The sequence below is a fragment of the Talpa occidentalis genome, unplaced genomic scaffold (genome assembly GCF_014898055.3).
Source record: "Talpa occidentalis isolate TD23 unplaced genomic scaffold, MPIMG_talOcc4v2.1 talOcc4.5, whole genome shotgun sequence".
NCBI lineage: Eukaryota > Metazoa > Chordata > Mammalia > Eulipotyphla > Talpidae > Talpa > Talpa occidentalis.
In genome coordinates this window covers 35708187-35734620 of record NW_023604861.1, presented here as the reverse complement: position 1 = coordinate 35734620, position 26434 = coordinate 35708187, and the positions used below count along the sequence as shown (strand labels likewise).

At 32.9% G+C, this 26434-nt stretch overlaps 1 protein-coding gene across 3 annotated transcripts in view; it reads left to right on the top strand.

Moving 5' to 3' along the window:
- The window catches only part of PCDH17 (protocadherin 17), a 93351-nt gene that overhangs the window by 32899 nt on the left and 34018 nt on the right, over positions 1-26434 (top strand). For 2 of the 3 annotated variants that reach the window (XM_037526794.2, XM_054701836.1), the window contains exons 2-3: positions 2135-2193; positions 2327-2499. In XM_037526794.2, the coding sequence (XP_037382691.1) occupies positions 2135-2193; positions 2327-2499 (232 nt within the window). The remainder of the gene's footprint in view (positions 1-2134; positions 2194-2326; positions 2500-26434) is intronic. The other variant, XM_037526795.2, reaches the window with a different exon arrangement.

The following is a 26434-nucleotide window of genomic DNA, read 5'->3' as shown; positions in this document are numbered from 1 at the left end:
TTTTTTAATTTTTATTGAAACATCTTTGGTTTGTAAAATGTTCAGGTGTATATCGTTGTAAATTAGTATCTATATATGCTATATATATATATGTGCTATATTTATCTATACATATAATATGTTCCCCTCTAAAAGTCTGATCCATCCTTAGCCCAATATTCTGTAGCAATACCTTTGTTCAGTGCTTATCAAAAACAGACATATAGATACACACATGCATGTGCACCGCATGCACATATAATTAAAACATAACCCTTTGCTTAAAGGAAAAAATATTTTTATTTTTTAGCTTAACTGCTTAAAACTTTAAAAATATGCAGTTTTGGATACTGTCCCTTTTAGAACAAGGGAAAAAGTGTGTCCCCAATCTGTCTCTCTCTGTCTGTCTGAATAGGGATTCGTAGCCAATAGCCTCCACCTAATTAAACCCTTTAAAATTACAGGACAACTCATAAGAGCATTTATATTTTCTAAAGAGAGTTTCCACTTTCACTTCATAGTTTACTTTCACCTTAATACTCAGGATTCTGTTTTTTCTGAAGTATTCTAAGATATTAAAGTAAGCTAAGATATATGCTTAGCTTTTAATTGATAACAATTAAGGAATGGATACATAATTTTTAGCAGTTCAAAAGGTGAATTAGATTTTATTAAGTTAAAATTTGGAGCTTGTTAGTGATTGTAGTTTTAAATATTGCAAATTCTTTTGTGGACAGTTCTTCCCACTATCCTTTTTACTAGATTGTTATTTTTTAGATGGATAGTTTGGCATCATGGAATCAAAAATCAAGGTGCTTCATGTGATCTAGAAACTAATAAAACATGTTGATGAAAAATGACTGCTACCCAACTACTAGTTAATAAGAATTATGAGGAGAAATGAATTTGCTTGGTTTAACTTCATCTTTGCATTTAATTTGATAAAGGTCATTTGAATACCAACCAAAAAGTTACAGATTTCTTGTCCCCCAACTTCTCACATACAATGAAACTCAGTGCTTAAGCTGCTACTTTTAACATGCCTTATTTTCCCAGTAGTAGTTCAAAAAAATACAAAAAAAATTAATTACATGGGGAAAAAAGTACTGTTAATTTAAATTAACCTTATTTATAAGGAAAACACATAGTACACCACATCATTCCTTACCTTGGGCCCTCTGCATCATGAATCGCATGCTCCCGTGTCACTGGTGCTTGCATGCTGGATGGTCTTGTAGGAACCCATAGCTGCTACAGAGCACAATGGTGTGATATGAAGTGATTCAGAAAACAGGAGAACCTTTGTTGCTGAGTCAGCTGCAAGAAGAAGTAACGTGTATCAATGTACAGTATAAGGAGATCTATGAAAGATCTAGTCTCTTTCTCCCAAAAGACTCTGTTCATGATACAAGGAGAATTCAGTTCTTTTTGGCAGACTTCCATGTCAGTTTGGAAGCAGTAAAAACAACCACAAAAACAAGCCTGGTTCCTCAATGTCTTTACTCTCAATGTTTTAAGTAACATTTTATTTCTTATTTTTATTGTACTTAGTTTTTAATAACTAGAAAGTAACACCCCTTTCCACTGTAATATTTGAGTACAATTTCCTTAGTAGGGATATATATGAGAGTGAGTAACAGATACGGGTTCAACCATATGTTTTTTGTTTATGTTTTTTTGGCAAAATTTAAGGAATTCTCTTTATTGAGGAAAGGATGACTTTGAATGATACTATATCAAAGAGAGCCCAGAATCCCAGAAGATGTTGTAATTATGTTTAAAAATGAGTATTATTAAATAATTCACACTTTTAATAAGAAGAAATTAGGTCATTTTTCCACTCCTCCCACAAATATTCAATCTTAATATCTAAGTAATGAAACAACACAGTGTTATCCATCCTAGCACTAACGGAGAATGCCAGTTATGACAGGCTCATTGTTTACTTTAACAGGTAATTTGTGGACCGGAATCATTTAATTGTTCTGAGTACATAATTACATGTCAGCAATTTCCAATTTAATTAAAATGTACAAATCTGAAGATTAAGGGAATTTTTGAATTATTAATCATTTTTCCACTAGGAAATCTTGTTGCTCTGCAGGAGATTTGTCCAGTGTACAACTATACGTATTTTTTTCCTTCTCTTTCGCAGACAGACAATTTTCCCGCAGAGCCCAATTACATGGGCAGCAGGCAGCAGTTTGTTCAAAGGTAAGGCCTATTAAATAACTTTCTCAGCTTCCCCATTTGCATTCGTGTCAAAATTGCTTTGCAAGAGACTACACTTCAGATTCAAACTGGTAGAGACAACACTTTCTCTTCTTTTTCTTTATATGTATTTCAGTAGCTCCACGTTTAAGGACCCAGAAAGAGCCAGCCTGAGAGACAGTGGGCACGGGGACAGTGATCAGGCTGACAGTGACCAAGACACTAACAAAGGCTCCTGCTGTGACATGTCTGTTAGGGAGGCACTCAAGATGAAAACTACTTCAACTAAAAGCCAACCACTTGAACAAGGTGAGTGAAGCCTTCCAATGCTTACAAAGTGTAAAGCTTAAGCAATCATTATAAACCTATTAGTACTAGAGTTGCAGTTTATCACGGTGGAATGGACCATTGATAATATATCAAAAGAAACAGCAAATCCTGAGCTAGTCCCAGACTAAAAGCAACTGCTCAATACCTCATAACAACAGAAAAAGAGGAAGACCATGGGTATTAGACTTTAATCTTCTTAAACTGAGAACTGGAGCAAAGTCACTAGATTGTTTTTATTTCTATTGACGTCTCCTAACCTTTCCTAGTTTGTGTGTTATTAACAAGGAAAATATGGCATATATTAGTTAGAAATGCACATTTTAATATACTAATTTACAGGATTAGAAATAGTAAATTTAACACACTTAAGTGAGATGAAAACTTGATTGGAATTTTATAGCTCTAAGCAATGTTGTTTTTAGCATGAATTTTTAGCATCAGAGTAGTTTTTCAAGAGAGTCAAACCGGAATTTGGACTCTGATTTTCATCTCAGGTTTGTAGACATCAAATAAGCTTGAACTTGTTTACCGTTATAAAGATAGAAATACTTCTTAATAAATACATATAAGTCTATCTTCAATTTGATGTCATTTTATTAATTTTGATGTTTTTACTGTTTCAAATACAATGGAAAACTTACTAATGAGACATTTTAATAATTAAGCTACTTTCAGAGGCTGTGAATGCATGTTTTTATATTTATTTAAAAAAAGAACTGTTACATAAATCAGATTTCAGACTTATAAATGCATGCTATATGAACATAATGTTAGTTTCAAAATAGTGTGTTTTAAAATATATTTAGTGTTTATTATTTATGCTTTTTAAATGAGAATTAAGCTATGGCTTTAAAGTCACTTATTGATTGATGACTCATAGAAAGTACATTTTTGCTAATAGTTCATTCTATCCTATTTTATATATATATGTATACACACACATACACGATCAGCAAGTATCATGTTTATTTTTGGTTTCCTAATAATGCTGAAATTACAAACATACATATGCACATATATACATTCAATGCAGAAATAAATATATATTTAGCATAATATTTATTTAGTATGAATATTTCTTCACTGAATATAATTATGCTGGTTTTATGTTAAGGTTAACTTGTCCAAAAACATTTTCTAAGGGATTAAGTGACAGATAACTTTTTTCCTGACCTTTATCTTTTGCACAGTGAATTACTGTGTAATATTGTTTTTTATACGATTAACAAAAGTTATTTGAATACTTAGTAATATTCAGTTTCTGCAGAGTTGAATGTTTACTTGAAGTGACTTATATGGCCTTGATGGGTTGTAACTATATGTAATTACATGAATCTTAAAACACATTTTAAATAATGGGTTGTAGGATATTGATATGTGAATACATAGCATAAGATAGATCCATGTGTGTAATAAATAAATTAATTTACAGATAACTCACTGACTACCATTTGTAAAACTGTGTAAAGACTTTGCACTTACTGTGACATCTTTAAAAGAAACTTTGCCAATAAAAGAATAATTACCCTGAGGTTCACATTAACACTAATTTCTTGCTGTCCACTAATTGAACAATATATTGATGGGAATGAACAAAGACTCCTATAGTAGGAGGTTTCCTTTATGTGTGAAAATGCCATTTATACTGAAAAACTATTTCTTCATTGTTGATAACAGAAAACAATATCTTGTAAAGGTAGCTGTTTTTAAAGAATACATATTTGATATATATTTCAATTAATATTACATATGAAATAATTGCTAGTATAAGACTGAGAATGTTAGTAAAAATGACTGAGAATGTTAGTCGAAATGACTCCTCTAAAACAAGTAGTTTCAACATATCCTTATTAACCTATATGGAAACACATAAATCTGAAAGCCATAGAGAGTGGTTTTTATTTTTAAAATGATTTTGAAAAATTAGTTAAAATAGTATTTTATTCATTTATTTAATAAATATCTGTAAGCACTTTCAATATGTAAAGAAAACGGGTTTCTTCAGGAACATCCAAAAATAAATTTGTCTATATATCTGGTAGATACACTATGGAACTAGCAAACCAGTCTCTCTCTCTTTCTCCCTCCCCTGCATATCTACTGTCTCTATCCCCATCTACTGTCACCTATGTCCTGGCTATCACATTATCTCTTTCCATTATCAATTACTTCCCTTTCTCCCTACCTTTCATCCTCCCCCTCTCCCTTCCTTTTTTCTTAAATTTATGCTTACATTTATCTACATAAACTTACCCAGATGCACAGGAAGAGACCAACATGTATTAAGTTCTTACTAACATAACTATGCTAGCTTCATTTCCACATTAATTTATTTAAACTTCAACCAAACTCTCAAGTGGTTTTCATTTTATTTGAGTTTGGGAAATTTATTAACTACTCAGTAAAGCAGCAAGTTGGAGGTCTAGATACTGTCCAAACCTGTGACTTCTCTACACTTTATCTCTAAATGGGAGTATTTGCTGAAATAGAACTTCTAATTCATTGTTAAAACTAGGTATCAGATAAATATTAAAGAGTAAGATAAAATCTGAGTTCGTGTTTGCAAATCATGGGAAGGCCATCACAACTACACATATGTTTATTACGCAACACTCCAGAGCTTTCCTCTTAACCAATACTATGTATTGAATTATGTATATATTTAGTAAATTTTATGTATATAATTTTATTTTTTTTAAGATTTATTTATTTGTGCACAGAAGAACTGGGGTACAGGCCTGAGGTACAGGGGGTGAGAGGATTCACCAGAGAGAGTGGGGAGCAGAACAGGCAGATCTACTGAAATACACTGCTGAGGGGAGCAGCAGACAAGACAAGAGAGGTTGCTGTGCCATGTGGGTAGCTAGTCGGGGATCAAACTTGTGCTGCAGAGGCTACAGATAGCTTCACAGTGCTGTGCTTAACCCCTTGTGCCACTAGGGAGGCCCTAGAAATTATTTTTAGATGTTTGAAGAAACAACCATTGTCTTGGCAAAAATATTCTGTTAATTTATTTGAAATGCATCATAGATCTATTACCAAATTAATTCAATGCACATCAATAAAGAGTAATTTCTGTACTGATGCAACATGATGACAGCCATATTGAAGCCTTTATCACACGTCAAACTTTATGTATTAAATGCAATTTTTTAATACCTACCTTTATAAATTTCCTGAGAAGCAAAAATAGATTTCCTCGTAGGAGAAAGAAACAAAGCAAAACAAAAAGAAACCAATTAGCAATGTTTTTCTCTTACTAAACATTTGTAGCTGTGACTTAGCAGATTTCATTTGAAAAATCAGTAGCATATTATAGTTTATATTTTTCTTTTAGTTTAATTGGTTCCTTTTCATATATATATATCAGTTAAGAAATCAATGTTCTATTTTCAAATTGAAATATTGCTTTACTTAGAAATTAAAATCAATTCCAAAAATAATCTTCACATTTTCAGTGGAATTTTCTATGCCATAATGGTTTTCCTTTGTAAATGGTTTAGGTCTTTGAGATTTTATTTTATTAGCTCAAATACTAGATTTTCCCTTCTCTTTCATGCACTTAGATTTTTTCCATCTGTTTTATTCCTGATACTTGTATATTTTTTCTACCATCAACTTAATCATTGCAAGTATACAGCATTAGTACATATTACCCATTATTTTAACAAAATATTTGACAGGCTTCAGAAGTTAATTTTATGGTACAAATTAATTTATATAATAGCGCATTATTTAGAAAGACAAATACACACACAAATATATATTTTGTCTAACACGTATTGTTTATCATAAAATAACATATAAAATTGACCAAAATACATTCAATTTTATTTTGCAATAAGGAAAGCTGATTTACATCAAGAACTAAAAAATACATAAAATGTTTTTCTGTAAAGAAAAATGAAGTACAGTTTTATTGAGAATAACACTCTTCAAAAATTTTTCAAGTTAACTTATTTCTTATTTCTCAGAATGTATTCATACTCTTTTAAGGAAGCAGTGTAACTTTGAATTTCTATCTCCTAGTAGTTTTGAAAATTATTTTGATTTTTAGCAATAACTGTTTCTTCTTTAAGAAGATCCAATAATCTTTCCCTAAAACACTGTAATATCATTGATTCCCAGATAGTAAATATGCTGTTTTCAACTACACTGACCAGTGATTTCTCTAAGCAACTTTTTGATAATGAGGTGACAATTTTCAAAAATACTTTGCCTTTTAATATTTTATAATTGAATGAAACTAAACCCTTGAAGTCTGAAGCTAGTGGAATACTATTATACATCCTAACTGTTAACCTAAATTTACACCTTCAGACCCTTCCCAAAATCCAAGTCCCCTTTGGTTGCCAGCTGTCAATCCCTTCCCTTTGATTGGATTCTAGGCTTTTCTGATCCTCAAGAGTTGCTCCATTCACATTCTCTCTTATTTCTAATTTTTTAATTGCTTTATAATTTCTACTTTTCCCTTTACTTCTGTGCTTCTCTTGTCCTCTCTCTGCTGCTAAAAAATCTGATATCTTAAATTACCTTCGGGTGCAAAACATTTCACAATGGAATCCTGATTAAATCTAATAAAAATAAAATCAATAGAAAGTTGAGAATAAAAGGAATACCAAATAAGCCAGGTTTGCTCCAGTGAATTCCAGTTTTAAAACTAAATTACAATCTTATGGGTTGCTTTCCTTTTTCCCAGAGGACATTCTAGAAAACTACAAAAACTAAAGATAATGGATTTTGTTTGTTGTTGTGGTTTTTTTTGTTTGTTTGTTTTCTGGTAATCAGTGTTTGAATATTGCTTGTGGGCCCATTATTCAAAACAAGATTAAGCTATTTTAAAGGAGTACAGTATTTGTTATATGCTTTCAGAGTCTGGAGAACACTGAGCCCTCCCCACTTCTTTACATCTCCCTTCCTAATTCTCTGCAAGTGACTAGAGTTTCACCATGTTTCTAATAATGTTCAAAAGAAAACAGTTTCAGGTTTTCAGAGTCCACACTTTCCCATGAAATAGCTAATAAAAAAAAGCTGCATTAAGGAAATGGAAGAAGAGAAGGTGAAGCTCATATTCATTGAACTGAGCTTGCGGGGGAGGTCCACACTCAATTTAGGAAGTTTTTGAGCAAGAAGATTAAGATACTGAAGATAAAAATGTTCTGCTTCACAATTTTCCCTTGAAATAACCCTGAATAGATGAGTACTAGGATAGTACTTTTTTCCCCCCTAACGTTTCCCTTCTGTTTTCTTTTCTGCAATGCAGTTACTTCCTACTAAGCAATGTCTCTTCCCAGACCTTCCCATATAAGCAATAGCAAATCCACTTTTAAAATGACCAGCAGTGGGCCTCCCTGGTGGTGCAGGGGTTAAGTTTCAGCTCTCTCAAGCTATTGCCAGCTGCTCCAGCATCAGTTTGATCCTCAGCCAGGGAGCTGACCCACTTGGGGCTACAGACCCCTCCTGTCTCACCCTCTGCTCCCCCAATCAGTGTATTTATTTCAGTAGATCTGCCTGTACTGCTCCCCTCTGTTTCTGTTGAATCCTCTCACCCCCCCACGCCTCTGACCCATTTCTTGTATGCATAAATAAAAAAAATAAATAAATCTTAAAATAAAATGACCAACAACACAAAGGTGGTGACTACATCCCTCAGTGGTCATTTAATGATCTCTAAATATAGTTTTTAAAATAAATATTGCTACAATATTATTAATAATAAATTTGTTTTAGGGAGAAAGTGGATAAAACTGGAAAAGATTATGTTAAATGAAATAAATCAGAGAATGCCAAATACAAGATGATTTCACTCATATGTGGAATATAAAGAAAGGAAGCAATGGAATAGACAAAACTAATCCAAAACACAATGTAGAAATCTGATTATAGAATTAAGACTACCAGAGGTGGGATGGAGATTGCCAAGAGGGGAGAGGGCAAATGGGCTTTGGTGGAGGATTATGGGTGCTTGGGTGGTGGGTGTGGTGTAGTAATATACATCTGAAGAGGAATGTGCCTATCTCTATACCTCCACATCACAGACAACATTGTAACACAACACTATCTCAATAAAGAACAATACAGGAAAAAAAAAAAGGGAAAAAATACTTACATTTATGGGAGCCAGGAAAGCTCTGTTGAATATTTGGTGTCAGACATACTGAACTTAAAAAAAAATTCTGTTATTTGCCAAGAATGCATGTTATATTCAAGCTCTGTGAGTTTTTATTAGACTGGATTTACTTAATAGAACTTTAATATCAATTTTCCCATCCTCACATACAGAATTTTAGGACTGTCAGAAGTCATTTGATTTTACATTTTACTTAATAAAATAGTCCCAAATTGTGAGCAGCTTCAGTGTATTTTTGCTTACCATACTTTGCAATTGTCCCATAGTTCACCTAACTTTAAAACTTTCAATGACATGTCTTTTTCTCATGTGCAAACATCTGCTTCCAAAATCTAGCAGCTGGTATCATGAAAAAGAGAGATTTTATCACCATCGCATTCGTTGCTAATCGTAAAACCTCCCTAACAAGTGCAGCATGATTTACTATAGACACTCAATGTGATTTTGAGGTTCCTTTGCTTTTGGTAAGCATGGCAATGACTTTTGCTAAAACACTCCAATTAGGGAAGGACAATATTCCCCCAAACTTCTGGAACTCATTTTGTTGCATATTTGGAGATAGGGCCAACCTCCCTAGACTTTGGTCATTCTGTCTCCCAATTATTCCCACACAACCAGAGGACATAATTCTTTATAATTTTCTGGTAATTTTTTTTTCATTTTTATATACATATATTGCATACACTCTTATAAAACTAGGATTATGCCCATAAACTATGAAAATCTAGAATAGGTATCAACTCATCTGCTAATAAACAACTGTAATATTATTAATAGGTTTAAAATTCCTCAGAGGAATTTTCCATTGTTTCACTTTGAAAGCATATTCTTATATTGCAATTTCTTTGATCCTTAGAAATCCATATTATAAAAAACCAGGGTAAGAAAAATCTTGCATTAACTCCCCTGTTGCATAGGTTAAAACAAGCAAACAAACAAAAATAAGTGGGTAGTTTGAGTGATTTTCCTGAAGACTTCAAGCAGTATATAGTACAGGTTTATAATTTTCTGCCTTGAGCTCTTTCATCTTTCTATGTCATTCTTGTAACTCATAATAGAGACCACAGAGTCTCCTAGTAGATAATTCAGATTTGTCATCACATTTCATTTTCTCATTGACCTGATTATGTAAGGAATCATACTTGAGAGTTCATTCTTTTCTCTTTCATGTATATTTAATAAATGCCATATATTCATATAATATATAAATTATAAAAGCTCCAAAGTTCAGTAAAATGTGTCATTACAAATGTGTTGCTACTTGTCACCAAACACAGGAAAGTATATATTTCTTCGACGTGCACACTAGACCACACTCTCCCACATATGGGTCCCTGTTACTTTCTTAGTGTACTAGGGAATCTGGATTTAGGAAATAAGTCTGTTTTTTTTTTTTAAGATTTTTTTTTTTAAATTTATTTGTACAAGAGCCAGGGTACAGGCCAGATGTGCGGGAGAGTGAGAGGATTCACCAGAGACAGAGTGGGGAACAGAACAGGCAGACTGATGAAACACACTGCTGAAGGGAGCAGCAGGTGAAACAGGAGAAGTCTGCTTGCCATGTGGGTTGCTCCGAGGTGGGTGGGGATTGAACTGGCACTGCAGAGACTGTGGACAGCTTCACAGCGCTGCGCTCAACTGCCTGCGCCACCAGGGAGGCCCGGAAATATTTTCATTCATTCATTTACTCAATCACTTATTCTTTCTTTTAATAAATAATTGTGCCAGAGATGCAAAGATGAGCTAAGGCATTGGCTGGGTCCCCAAGGAACTCAAACTGTTGTAAGATAATTTGCTATATAAGTGGTGATATCAGTACAGCAAGACATCCTAAGTTATAATGGAGTCACAAGAATGAAAACCCTGTCCAGATTTGGGAGATCAAATTCCTAGATAAGGAGACATCTGAACTGATCGCACAGAATTTATGTGCGATGAGAAATGGCTGGTGTTATACTAGAGGCCGGGGGGTTGGGTAGAAAGCCCATTGATGAGAGACTTGATTGGAAGTTATTGGCAGTTCAAACAGTAACTATTCAAACTTCCATTTTATAGATAACATTTTTATGGCAATATTTTGGGAAATGGGTATTTTTCAATTTCATAGTTCCCATGAAATTTTGAAAGTTGATGCTTTGATGTATAAGCCTACAAAATTAGTAGAAACACAAGTTTTCCAGAATTAAACCTTTTTTTAGAATTCAGACAGGTGATGTAATGCAAGTATCTTTTTATATAACAGCCAAAAGCCTTACTGGAATCTGTGGCAATACTCACATTCAGACACATTCGTACCTTCTTAGTGAAAGTCTGAATATTAAAAAGAAAAATTGAGTGAGTGAATAATATAAAGAGCCCATGTCAGTTCACTTTTCATTATTGAATTAGTAACAAAATAACATTTAACTCCTAAATATATTTGTGACTTCAAAATTATGTAGAGTGAATTATAGATTTGTACTTAATTTGCATGTTGGGGTTCTTTCTCTCTTGAATTCTTGACAGCCAATTATACTGATGATGATTCAAATAGTAACACAATTTAAAAATATATCAACCACAAAGAGAAATTATTTAATCCAGTTTCCTATTAAATCATACCAGACATGTGCAGTTGAGATCTTGCTTCAGGCCAAATTTTGAAAAAAAAAAAGTTTATCACATTGTAGTAGGTTTAATATGATAAATATTTACTTTGGGAAGTTTAAAAGTAATATAGAAACATTTAAGTGTTTAATCAACGCATGAGATTATTTGTAGTAGTATTTTTAGGAAATGCAAACCATTAACAAATGCACTCTACCTCTGATACAGGATATATTTTAGAAGCAAAGTACATATTTCATGGAGATTGATTTGTCTTCTCTGGGTTTTATTTTTTGAGGTTTTGAAGAATCATAATGAAGGATGAAATTGTTCATTTTGTCTTTGTTTTATTTTCTTCCTAATTTTAATTTGTGTGTTTATTACAAACTTTGTGTAACATCTGACCATTTACCCCCCCAAACTAACATGAATAAAAACACAGAAGAGAAGGATGGCAAGAAAACTCTAGAAAATTTTAATACACACAGAATGACTTCATGATATACACAGCCATTACTCCACACTGTTGCAAAGCAATATGCAATAGATTGAATCTTGGTCAAGTATGTATAGCTGATATATATTTGCTGAACTCATGGAGTTATAGTGTTTTTTTGTTCCAGAGCAAAGCTCATTTTCATTAATTCCATTAATTTCATATTAAGCACTATGATATAGGTGTAAGTAAAAATAGCTCTGCTAGAGAAATAAATGGGGTATAACATTTTTAGGTTTTTTAACAAAAGAATTATTTATTTATGCATAGAAGAACTGGAGTACCGGCCAGAGGTGTGGGGGGAGAGGAGTCACCAGAGACAGAGTGGGGAGCAGAATAGGCAAATTGACTGAAATACACTGCTAAGAGGAGCAGTGGGCTAGTCAGGAGAGGTCTTCTGTGCCATGTGGGTAGCTCCCTGGCTGGGGATTGAACTTGTGCTGCAGTGGCTGCAGATAGCTTAACCTCTTATGCCAAGACAAGGACTATAAATTACAGGTTGAATTGCATATTGGAAACTGGGATAATAATGACTCAAAGACTTTGGGATATGACAAATTACAATATAATCTATGAATGGAAAATAAGTAGAAGTCTTTTTTTTATTGGAAGATGAGGGTATAGTTGTAATGGGAAAATAATTGACCGGAATTGTCAGGCCTAGTCTCCCAGCCAGGAACAGATCCCAGGCTGCAGGGGCAGCGCTGAGCCCCAGCCACTAGACCCCCACGGGTTGGTGTCTCACGAAGCCGCAGCAGGAACTTCGCAGATGCTCAGGCAAGCAAGCGAGAAGAGGCAGTTTGTTTAGAGAAAGAAAAAGTTTATTGAGGAGAAAAGGAACAGAAAGTGGGACTCCCAGGCCAGGAAACCAGGCCTGGGAGGGGCAAGGAAGCCAAAGTGGAGTTGTGTCTCAGGGAATATATACCTTTTTTCCGCTCCACCAGTCTCTTTGTGATTGGTCAGTTCTCATCTGTCTCACTTAATTTGCTACTGAGTGGGGGATCTTCACATTCCTTATCTAACAGCTTTCTCTTTCCCCATTTGTTACATCTTTATCTTTATGGCCCAGTCCTCTGGATGGGCATCCCTGCATTGAAGTTAAACAGCTGCCCTTCGAAGTTGTCCATAAATTAAACCACTCTCCATTTCTCCAATCTCCGCCTCCCTTTACCACCTGAAGGAAACCAGGTCCAGCGTTAACAATGTTGTCCTTGGTCTTGAGATGTTTGTTTTTCCTAGTGGAATGGGTTACATTCCCTTGGTTGTCCTTATCTCTGAAGCCTCCCTAAATTCTTCAGAGGTCCCCTCCTGCACTGTCCCTAAAACTGCATAATTCCTAGCTTGCCCTGTGTCTCAAAATGAATGGATAAAGGTCAGATTATGAAAGACCTTAAATGTTGTACTAAGGAATTTGAATTTTACTTTATAGGCAATTAAATTCTTACTTTTGATTGAAATTACCTGATCAGGTTTTTGTTTTCGAGTGATCAATAACAGATCTAAAGAGCATTGGAACTGAAAGAAACCCATTAGCTAAACTGATCAATAACAAAGGTGGGAATATGTCTAACATCTGCCTATCATAATTTTGTATAATTTAATTTCTGTGCAAGAGTGCTTCTTGAAATCCTTCTGATCAATTAATTGTAACTCAAAAGAAAAAATACTCAATTTAAAGTGCCATTTATTTAAATTTGTTGATTTTTCACTTTTACTTTACAGCAAAGATAACAATTCCTCTTTAAATATAAGTATAAATGAAACCCTTAAAAGACTACACATATATGACAATCTGTGTGAACTTAATCACATAAAAAAGATCAACAGTAGTGAAGGGGAATTAAAAAGAAAAAAGTATTATTGAATATCTACTGTATGTTAACACTGTTCCAAGTACTTTTAAACAAATTCATCCTCATGGCAAGCGAACAAGATGGTTGTTTTTCCTTTGATTGATGAAAAACTCGAGCATCAGAGACCTGAAATCACTTGCTCACAGCGATGCTGTTACAGGGCAGGGAGAGAGACACCCCAGAACCCCCAAACCTGCCTCCTCTAAATGGGTTTTGCCATCTACCACATCAAGACAAAACATGCTCTAGTGTGTAAGACTATCAGTGAAAAGGAACATTAATACAATTAGTGTGCAATACAAAAAAGGGAAAGAATAAAGTTTCCAAATCAAGCACCAGAAGTTACCAGCACCCTGTTACAATGCCTTCAGAAGGGTAGCAGTTGTCTGTCTGATGTCATGTTTACGCTCGTTCCTCTCTAGTCACTTTTGCTTATTTATAGTCTTCAACAATAATATGCAAAGAGATTTCCCAAAAAGTTACTCTAGTATTTTGAAGTTGAAAGTAGTGTATCTTACTTTTGAAAGTTGAATTGAATCTGATTTTTTATGTTTCTGTGTATAGATTTATGAAGGTTTTGTTAGCACCACCTATAGTTATTGAATTAATAGACATTATTATTATAATAATTATCATTATTATTTTGATGGGCTCTGCAGCAGTATCTAGATATTTGGACTATTGGTTTTGGTCCTTATATATACTAGTTGCCTTTACCAGAATATCTCTATTTCTTTGCTATAATTCTGTAGTTAACCCTGCTTAGTGTTATTAACAAACAGTACAAAACATTCCATGTTAATGTGTTAATACCATGTGGAAAATAAATTAATTTCCACATACTCCTTAAAGTCCCCTTCATATATAAGGCTTAGCTTATCAATATGTGATCTCTGGTAAAAATTTATAAATGGACAGTTCTAAAAATATATTTATGGCCTCTTAACTTTTTCAAAATGGCCATTATGCTAATCTTGATCAATAAATAAAACAACTTTTTTTTTAAAGATTTATTTTATTTATACAAGAACTGGGGTGCAGGCCAGATGTGTGGGATGGTGAGAGGATTCACCAGAGACAGAGCGGGGAACAGAACAGGCAGACTGATGAAATACACTGCTGAGGGGAGCAGCAGGAGAGATAGAAGAGGTCCTCTCGTCATGTGGGTTGCTCCAAGGCTGGCGGGGATTAAACTGGCACTGCAGAGGCTGTGGACAGCTTCACAGCACTGTGCTTATCTGCCTGCGCCACTAGGGAGGCCCCTAAAACAACTTTGTTTTTAAAATAATGTATTTAGTAATGTCTAGCATTGCTCCTTCTTTTAGAACAGACTACAGATAAAAATTATATACACCAATATAATTCTATATTATTGACAATCTATCATCTGCAAGGCTAATCCAGATGCAGTCTTAAAACATTTCACGGTTCTACAGGTATTTGCTCAAAGTTTTTGCACAACTAAAAATAGAGCAAAAAACTTTGAATATATCCAATTTGCCTCATTTTTTCCCTCCATCTCAATCCTTCAGTAGTATTTTCTCGTTACTTTCCCACCCTCTCCCCAGTCAACTCCTAGTCCCAGTAAGTGTGTTACTATCTACCTGGTCATTACAATCAGGAACTAGCAAAGAAATTTCTCTCATTTCCTTTCTCTTCTTCATCTCAGCGTGTGCCATTAAGTCCTATTGTTACCACCACCCAATTCTACTTGCAGCTTCTTCAGTTTACTTATCCATTTTTCTACCCTGCCCAAGATGTGCCTCTATCTCACCACAACACCCTCCCAGGCAGGTGGTCATCTCCTTCCCTATTATCCTGTTAATCATCATCCATTAGCAAAAAAGGGATCTCTTTGAAATATAATACAATCATTTTATTCCTCCAGTTAAAACCCATTAGTGACTTCCAGAGAATTCTTCAGGGGAAAAAAACCAAAAACACATGGAGAATTTACCTTGTAAACCTTCTCTTTTCTCACTCTTGCTAGCCTATCATAAACAATTTAGAAAATGTTCTTGATTTTTTTCCCCCTTTTCTTTCTCATCAGAGAGGTGTCTAACACATAGCATTTTTTTATTTTTGCATTCACTTTTCTCCCTCATTTTTCTGCATGTCCCATGTGCAAAAGAACTATTTCTTTTATTCTCCAGTATATTTCCAATGTTTAGTTTAAAAATGGGTTACCAAAGATTGACACTACAGATTAAGGAAATTTTAAGAATTTGAAGTCTCTGGGTGAGCAAGCTTTGGGGAGCCAGTTCTGTTGCATTTAGAAACAGATCCAGTAAACATTTAATGGTTTCAAAAAACTGAATTATGAACATTTCCTTAAATTATTTTATTTAACAAATACATCTTTTAATTTCATAAGTTTGATGTGGTTTTTGTAGCGTGCTGGGTCCTTGGGTTCACTCTGGGGAAGGTTTCACCAGAGCTCCTGTTTCAGGGACACTCGGGGTGTTTCCCAGGCGAGTTTCTCCACGAGACAGAGACGTTAGTTATATTTAAAGAGCAGGCTTATTAGTGAAAGGGACGGAAGAATGAAAGACACTTGGATAGACACAAGCGGGCAGGAAGAGCTGCCCTGAAAGGGACAGGTTTGCTGAAAGAGGCCTGCATGGTAACAGGCAGGTGGCCTTGAGGAGAGCTGCCTCCGTTGAGGGAGGTCAGTGAAGAGAAGCCCCGGCATGATGCAGGTCACGGGCAGCCAGAAAGCTGCTGCCCTGCAGAGAGTTGGTTAAAAGAGGCACCTGCATAGTCACAGGTGGGCAGACAGAGTGCTGCTCCGAGCCTTGCAGAAACTGCATGGATATAGTCCTTTTCTCTTTGGGAGGGGCTCACTCCTCCGTGGAGTGGCCTGTTTGCTGCTGATTTTGGATAACTAGGCAAAACTAGAAAAGGATCAGAGATTCCAGGGTGGGCCCAATCTCCATATCTTTGCCCTCAGGTTTGTGCTCCACTCCCTATAGCATCTGATCCTGCATGGGTCTTATACCTTGTGATAAGGCACTGGTGCCTAAGGGTCCAACCACTACAGTTTTCAGTTTTTTTTCTATTCCTGTCCTCCATTAAGCTCAATAGTGTTTTTTTTATTTTGAATGTAGGAAATGAATATTCTAAGGTCATAAACTTTTATGTGGCTAATTCAAAATTTTAAACTAATGTACTTGATGCCAATTTCTTGAGTCTTTTTATCTATAGTGGGAATAGCCTAAAACTAGGGAAGTCAAACAAGTCTGAATGATAGTGAAAATTAAAGAGATGCAGTTTGCCAATATTTGGAGATTAAAGGTCTGAAATTCTTGGTAGGCAGTAGGAAGGAATCACAAAAATTTTCAATATTAAAAACGACCATCAGTTCTTAATATTGTTGGGATATTGAATAGTATTAGTTCATAAAGCAATGTGCAAACAAAGCAGATGTACAATAAGAATGGGTGAAAAGAAAATGGGACAATGCAAAAAAGTATAATCTATTTGTAATACATGACTACAGATATTCAGAATATATATATATATAATATTGAAGAAAAATTGATGCAGTTGAGTTAGCCTCAGAGTATCTGTTACTAATTACTAAAGTAATGCACAAATTAGAACTAGTGGATGAAGTGATACATTCAGAAAACTAGAAAAGCAAGTTACTACTATGAAATACAGGAAGCAAGTCAGTAAAATGAAAGTCCTATATTAATAAAATGTAAGGAAGAAACTTGGCAAATGCTAGCCTCTGAACTGCTTCTTTAATTTTTGTTTCAAATATATGTCTGTCTTAAATATCCTCTCAAGAGGATCCATAACAAATAAATCTCTTATTTCATGTGTAAATACAATATAGAACCTTAGGTGAGGCAGGTGATGATTCCACAGGGCTCAGAAGTGATCTTTCATTTACTGAACCCAGAGTCAAACTTGCAATAAACAAATTAAAATTGAATAACCAGAAAATACTGTTCATTTTTAAAGTAACTATACTCTTGGCCGTATTCATATACTAATTTAAAAAACTCAATTTAGGTAAATCAATCTAGAGAAAAGAAGTGTGGGAAAAATGGTGACATTTGAAGATTTGGGAGAGAGTTACAGAAGCCTAAGAAAATTAATCAGAAAGTATTCCTATATTGAGTAGTTACTAAAGTAAAAAGTAAATGTACCTCTTTAGAGCAAAATAGTAGATCCACTTGAGAGTATGCTTTAAAACGAACACAATTTAAAAAATGGGGCCTCCCTGATGGTGCAAGGGTTAAAATGCCACCTATGAAACTATCTGCAGCCACTGTAGCATGAGTTAGATCCCTGGCCCGCCAGGGAGAAACCCACGTGGCACAGCAGACCTCTCCTGTCTTGTCCGCTGCTCCCCTCAGCAGTGTATTTCAGTCAGTCTGCCTGTTTTGTTCCCCACTCTGTCTCTGGTGAATCCTCTCACACACACCCCTCCCCCACATCTCTGGCCTGTACCCCAGTTCTTGTATGCATAAATAAATAAATCTTTAAAAAAAAAAGTCAAGAGAGCTTTAGTAAATAAAATGAATTTATTGAACATTTAAAAAAAATGATTAAAAAAAATTCCTTCAATGTTAGGATTGTCCAAATTTATTCCTTACATTTTACTAAGATTCTACTTTGTCTTTTCTTCTGCAAAATAATAAAAAAAAAAAAAAGGCTACATAAAACTCCAAAGGTTAGGAAATATATCTCCTACTATATAGATTTGTTTTTAATGGGATATAGCTCTGACTTTCTATGTCCGATTACTAAACATATATTATTTTTCATAGTCACATTTATAAATAAGAAAAAAAACATGAGTTTATGTAAACACGTGTATTTATCTTTAAAATTGGATTGGCAAAGGCTTTAAACTGTTTTTAAATTAAGTTTAACCTATACACCAGGATATCACTAATTTTGAAAAAAATATTATAGAATTATAGAATGTAAAAATTATACCAGGTAATTAGAGACTTCTCCTTGAAATTACAAAATGTATAACTAATATATAATAATACATTTCCATACAAATTTATTAGCTCAAGAATATTCTAAAACCTATTAGCAACCTAATTATGTCTGTGTTCACATGACAATATTTTATTCATCGTCATTTAAAATTTTTTGAATGTTGAAAAGAGTAAAAGAAGCAGCTTTTTAAAAGCCATAGAGCAAGTTATTTGGTTGTAAGTATTAAGTATTTATGAATACAGCTTAACTATTTGCAAACTTGGCAAATCCTAGCCTCTGAACTGTTTAATTGTTATTGTTTTTTTAAAATGTCTTTCCTAAATGCACATTCTGGAACTATGATGTCATGAACATAGCTATGTACATTCACTTCCGTATACTTATTACTTATATATTATCAGTTTATTTGAACAGTCCATATATTTGTTAACATAAACAATTTTGAGTCATTTTCTTGAGATATAACCATTTTCTTGATATATAACTGTTTTTTTCTCTGATATCAGTGTTAAACTGCTGAAATTAACTCTAATAATATGGCACAGTAATTAATACTGAGGGTAACTATATGCATCATAAATTGCTTTAAAAAGAAGTTAGATTACAATTTTGCTTTGATTCAAAGATGTATTGAAATTTAAATTGAGTCAATAATATATTGCCATGTAAATTCCTATTTGAATCCTCACAGATAAATAGATATGATAGATAGTAATTAATATGTTATCTATAATTTGCTTCTAATTTATTTGAAGGAGACTCAAAATTATTTGTTTCTTTTGTGCTACAAGCATCCCTTTGTAATTATGTTTATACCTTAATGTGCAATATCTATTAAAATACTGGACAAGGTAAAAACATCTATCTAGTAATTATTATATTGATTGATATAAAAAGCATTACTGATGCTTCAAAGTGGCATCTATTCTTTACTATCTTCTCAAATATATTTTCCATTACATTACTTGACATTTCTCTGTACCAGACACTATATAAATACAAAGGAATGAAATTACACACACAACAACATAAATCATGATTTTGTAGTATCCATAAAATGACTTTTGTTTATTCAATGCTCTTGGAAAAACATTTAGGTTAACTATTTATTATTTAAACATACCAATCTGAGAAATCTGAAAAATTCACCATACGAAAATCAATGAATTCTTGGGTATTGACTTTAAAATTTGGGTGAAGTGAAAATATATTTTATCTGTAACTATGGAACTTATAGGTTAGAAATTTTATCTCTTTGTGCAGATAAAAATATTGAGGAATAATGTCTTACTTGGAACCTTTGAACAGAAAAAGGACTTAAGTAAAAAGTATGAACCTCTGAATAAAGTATGTACTTTAGTTAATAATTTGCCAATATTGATTTATTAATTGTGACAGATGCACTATATAAATGTAATATGCTAATAATGAAGTCAATTGAGTGTGAGGCACATGGAACTCTCTAGTATTTTTTAAATTAATTTTTAATTGATAAATTTCATTGTAGCATTTCATTTCAGGTATATATAGTATCATTCATTTTTCTGTAAATATAATAGTATTTTAAATTTCAAAATTAAAAGTTGTTAATAAAAATTTACTTTGGTAGAAAAAAATTGAAGACATCAAATTGTGCAGATATTAACCTTTTTTGATATTAACCTAAGAATGTGTGAACACTTTTAATGATCAGTAAGAAGTCACTGAAAATGTGTGGGCAGGAGGGTAACATAATGCAACCACTTAGGGAATTCTATATCTATACAGATTAATTGTAAGAAGGAAGTGGTGGCATCAAGAACAATCTGATTCATAACTTCCATATAAAAATGATAAATACTTTAATTCATGTGGTAAGTGGTGGTTAGTGTGAATAGACAGGTAAAGATTTGAAATAGTTTTAAAATGTGATTAATGATATTTGACAATTTAGTGAATATGGATTATATCAGAAAAATAAATTCTGGGTGATTTAGAGAAGAAATTTGCAGTGGATTTAGAATAGGAAAGTGGATTTAGAATAGGAAAACAATATATAATTTTTGACTTAGGCACTACAGCTGCTGGTGGTGTTAAATCAGGGTAAAAAAGATGTATTTGAGTTACCTAGACTCAATGAAAATTTAATCATTTCCTTCTATAGTTAAATAATATGTGAAACCTCTTGTGCATAAACAAGAAATGTTTAGTACTTTTGAGACTAGGCTTTTACTGTGGTTCGTTCTATAAATCTTTTTGTTATGATGATCATGTTCTTAATAGAAATATTAATATATTCTCAGGAGCACATAGTGAGCCATACTCTCTTACTGCCTCAAGTAAGAATTGGGAGTAAAATAGGAAAATTTCCAGATGCTAGCCTGTTAATCAGTAATCTCTAGCTTTTATTCAGAATATTAATTAATGGTTATAGCAGGAGTCTAAAAATGGCACATTGTTAAAACTCCAAATTCATTTGATAAAGTGAAATTTTAAGTAGTTAACTTTTATTTTATTCTCATTAACATTTCTACATTTGATTATTAGAAGTAATTTATGTTCCATATTTCTTAAGTGGAAAAATAAATTATGTCTGAAACTTTTAAAGAAGGGTAAGTATTGAAATTGTCACATTTGAAAATGACCCACAATACATGAGTAAGGACTTGAAATAAATAGCAGAATCCTGTTCCTGTATGTGGAATGGTCCCCTTGATGTCAGTGGAGGTGCCTAGAATGTTTTTGTAGGTGATGTGACGTGTTCAAATTAGAAATAACTATTAGATTAAACGGAATCTGAATCGCATTTAAATTTGCATTTTATAGTCTCAACTGGCTCTTTAGGGGTCATTCTTATTAAAGGAATGAATTCTTCATCAAAAAAATTGTAAAATCGCTTCATCAAAAAAGTAACTTGAAGTAGTTCTGGAAGGGGAGAGGGACTCACATTCATCCTTGGACCTGTTCAGTGCTTTTCATTTGGACTCAGTAAAGTGTGATCTATAATTTTATGATTAAATGAATAAATTATGTATACATTTGACCACCAGTTTGACCATTAATTCCTGAAAAGTAATGGAGTTTTTGTTTGCACAAGAAAATGGACAGCACAAACTCCTGCCATTGTGGGGATGTTCTCTCATCCCCACTATCATCTACTGTCTGTGGCTTGACCTGTGGAGGAATCTCCCTCAGAGGAGCAAATTTCCTCAACCGGGTGCAAATATTTTCAGAATGGCTGGAATCCTGTGAGAGTATTTAGTCACTATAAACAGGGTAGGTCATGCATAATGTCATGGGATCCAAATATCTTTGTAAATTGTTCCTATGCCAAAAAGACCTAATCTATGCCCCTTCAGCCACCCTATTTTCTGTGTCATCTTTAGAGGTCATGTGCTTTTCTTATTGTACAGTTAGATAGTTAGGGCATTTAGCAATTTTTTGGGAAAAGTTGGGTTTGCATAGCATTTCTATTTTTATACTAATGCAATTCCTAATTTTTTTTTGGGGGGGGGTCAGAAAATAGCAAGGTTAATGACTTATATTGGAGGCTGATTTTTCTCCTTAATTCATGATTTGTGTTTGCTTTTGCTTTGCTATAAATATCTACTGACATTTGGGTATCAGCTCTGGTTACATGAAAATTCATACATATGTTATATATTATCTATCATTGCTTTAATGTATCATCAAATATACAGAAGACCTGAAACTTTCTACATCATTATAATATTAGATAAGGCATTCACAGAGTTGGTTCTAGCAATAATACCAAATGCACATACATTTCTTTAGCTATGACTTTAACTTTCTAGGCCTAAAATCGCTTATCTATAAATGAATGGACAAAACTAGATTATTTCTAATATGACAGTCTCTTATAATGCCACTTGAGAATATTTATATATCTATAAATCTATATATCTATATACCAATATATCTGCTTATCTATATCTACATCTGGATCTGGATAGATGGACACTGAAAAGTTTTACTATTTTGGACTGATTTTTAATCTCTACTCTAATTCTACCACTTATTTTCTCAGTATGGAAATATGATTAATTTTTCAGGTAGTAATATCAATAAGAATTCATTGGAGAGAGAGTTCATTGTGCTGTCCCAAATTTGAGCACGCTTACTGCTGTTAGTGACAAAGATGATGATATATTAATAATTAAATGTGTTGTAGCAATGGTAGACAGGAGTCCTCATGGAGAATATGGCATTCTAGTCAACATGAAAGTAGTGAAGGAGGACATTCATAAAGGTAGATGGAAGTACAGCCAGGTAACTCTGAGGGACAGAATTCCAAGCAGAGAGACTGTCCCTGCTTTTCTGTCATGTAGAATCATAAACACAAAGTTCAACATGACCAGAACAGAGCAGAGGAGGTGAGTTTGAGATAGAAGGAGAAGAAGATGGTAGATAGATCGTATGGGATGATATAGTCATAAAACCGAAAGGACAAAATGCCTGTTTGTTTAATTACTGGTGATGCTTGTGATTTATTTATCAAAAGAATCATCTAACTAGGTGCTTTTATAGTAAAGCACCAAACCTTATAGATAAAAAATAATCAAACTTGCCTAGAGATAACCTTTCTAAATAATAATATTTATTACATATAATGCAATTGGATTCTTTCCAAATGTATGACTTGGGCATTTCCTTTAATAGTTAACATTATAACTTGAATTAATCCCTGATTCTTAAATTTCTTCAAAAGCGTTAGTCTTATTCAGCTCAGTATTTAAAACTGTCTTTGAAAATTTTTTATTAAAGCATATTTTGAAAAACATATAATACACATGTATTTCAAAATTGCTTTATAAAATAATGGGCTCTTCTAATTACTTTTACAGATATCATACTGTTTGAAGGCATCTTTTATAATAATTTTCATTTTTTTTTCCTTAAGGAGTGATTCTAGCGAATGTTTTTGAAAAACTAAAACTCCTGAGGAATTTAAAATAAAATTAACGAACTGTAGATTCCTAAAAATTTTACACACAAAAGCAGCCAAGTTTCCATAACGGAAATATTCTTAAGAAAATGGAATTAGATTTTCATATTTAAGTAGATCTCAAAAATCATGTTTGAAAAATGGTTAGTTAAATTTTATTGTATTCATGCAGTTTTTATTTTGTTGTTGGCATTACTTGGGCAAAAATGTTTTCACAAATTTGTTTTAGGAATTACTATAATGTCCGTATAATGTAATAAAAAGTTTAGAGGATTGTATTTGTCTTTCATCTAATTAGAATGAAAATAGATCATTTAGGGGCTCCCTGGTGGCATAAGGGGTTAAGACGAAACCTATGAAGCTATCCACAGCCACTGCAGCACTACTTCCATCCCTGGCCAGGGAGCAGACCTCTCCTGACTCGCCCCCTGCTCCTCTCAGCAGTGTATTTCAGTCAATTCCTGTTCTTTTCTGCCTGCTCTGTCCCCCGCTCCCTTTCTGGTGAATTCTCTCACCTCCCACACCTCTGGCCTGTACCCCAGTTCTTGTATATATAAACAAATAAATCTTTAAAAAAAAGAAAGAAAATAGATTATTTAATAGCATAAGGGAGATCAGCTTTTAGATATAGCAGTTTAGAAAACCTAAAATTATTACCATATTATTCACAAAGGATATACCTCGTTTATAAAATTGTGCAACTGAAATTGAATAGAAAAATGTGAAAGTGAGCAAAGTCATGAATTTTAGTAGGTATAATAATATATGTAGCATGTAGCTATATGCAAAGAATCTGACTCTGAATAAAACAGAAAATTCTCAAGTAGTATAGAAAATGAGCCAAAGCATGAGCCATAATAAAATCCTTTAGAGTATCACTTTTATGTTATGATTTATAATGTACAAATAGTGCAGTTTTTACTTTGTGTCATGTACATTTTCCAAAATAATTTAGCTATAATATGTTCACTAACTGCAGAATTCTATCTGGCTATATTGTATGTCCTTCATTTGATACAGTATAACTATATAATCTTTCAAAATGGTATCCCTTGTGATTCTGAAATGTACCATCAACATTTGGCAGAGTCATTTTATAAGCATTTAAGTTACAAGCATTCGAGTTAAAAATTATATCTGAAAATTGTCTGCAGTATACTTTTTAATTGACTCTTGCCTATTGGAAGTATAATAAATTAATAATAATTGTTGGTGACTCTTTACCAATTCATTAGTCAAAATTGATTCCCAAAATTGAATATGAAAAAATTATGCACAAGTGTTAAGCTATTTCAGTGAAAATTCTATTAGTGAAACAAATAGGGGGAGAAAAATGAAACAAACTTTGTGTTCATTTGAAATAAAATTTACTCATTAATTCATTTACTCATTAATTCTTAACCATCTTAATAGCATTTAGAGCATTTAGAAAGGATGAGGATATGATTTATTATCCAACTTACTAATTTTTAGGGCAAAGGGAACATTTGTAATACTTTACACTGAAGCAGATTTTATAGGTCATATCTGAACCTATGTTCATCCTAACATATAGGGATTTTTTAAATAATGAGATAAAAAGGGATTGTGTAAGGAAAACAAAATATAAGCACAATGAAGAAATAAAAATGAGAAGGAAAATAAAGTGCTCTTCTCTTTTGCACCCCATGTGATTATTTTTTAATGCTAAAGCTTTAACACTGCATTTTAATTTTTAAAAGCCTGCAAAAACTATTTTTGTTACTTATAGATGTAGTATATATACATATCAATTAAAAGTTTAATAGCTTTACAGATAGCTTTACACGTCTCCTTTGAGTACTTAAAATGAAAGTAGTAGTTTGAAAGGGAATACATGAGAAACAAAATTATTTAGAATTTAAATCATACATAAAAAAGCTTACCTAAAATAATTAAAAAATTTTAGTTGCTACCTAGGTGAAAGTATATTTTCCTTACATAGTTTGCCTTTGCTTAAATCAATAGACAAATTGATATGTCAAACTAATAAATAATAAAGGTAATTTATTTTTTAATACATGGCATATCTATATTTGAATGCATAGCAGACTGTATCTTTCTATTTTGAATGTATGCTAGAGTTTATTAAATTTTAATACAAATAAACCAATTTAAGGTGACTTATGGTTTAATAAATGCCAATGAGAACAGGAAGTTAAAAAACTTATAAAATTCAGCAAGATAATTTCAAGTTGATAATGTTTCATGGTGCAGATGGATAAAATTTTCTTTTGCTCTTTGTTTTCATTGTCTATTTTCTGCAATCCAGACACTGATATTTAGCAATTTCATGCTTTGAATAATATAGCAATAAGTTCTATGCTTATTACTAAATTGTCCATAATTTTAGGGATAAATGAGTGACAGTTTCTTTATTTCTCAGCCAGGACAGAAAGCATCCTGGTAGCTTTCATTTATAGAAATCAATTGATTATTACTTTAACTAGCTGTTCTCTTAGTGTATCAAGAGTTAATTTATCTATATTAGTTTACTTTTATTTTTTAATTTTTTAATATAGTAATATGGTTTGTGATTAACAATGCTGATATCTGGCAATTTTACTTGCATTGGAATAAGGCTTTCAATGCCTTTTATTTAAATAAGTTAAAATGTGCCATAAACCTGTTACTATAGTAATTACTATTATAGTTCAGCCACTTCAATAGTAATTTAAATATTTTATTTAATAGAAAAGAGTTACATCTAAGAAGTTTAAAATGTAGCATATATTCCTTACCTATTGGAACATGTCTCTAAGAATGGCATTATTAGATGAACTAATATAATCTAAAATGAAAGAGAAGCACAAATTAAATTGTAAATTAACTCACTTATTCTAGGTTATTTCTTTTCCTTCTCTTTCATTTTTTAATCTCTTTCATGCTGCCTTTTCATAGGGGTGGAAAAACTGCTTATT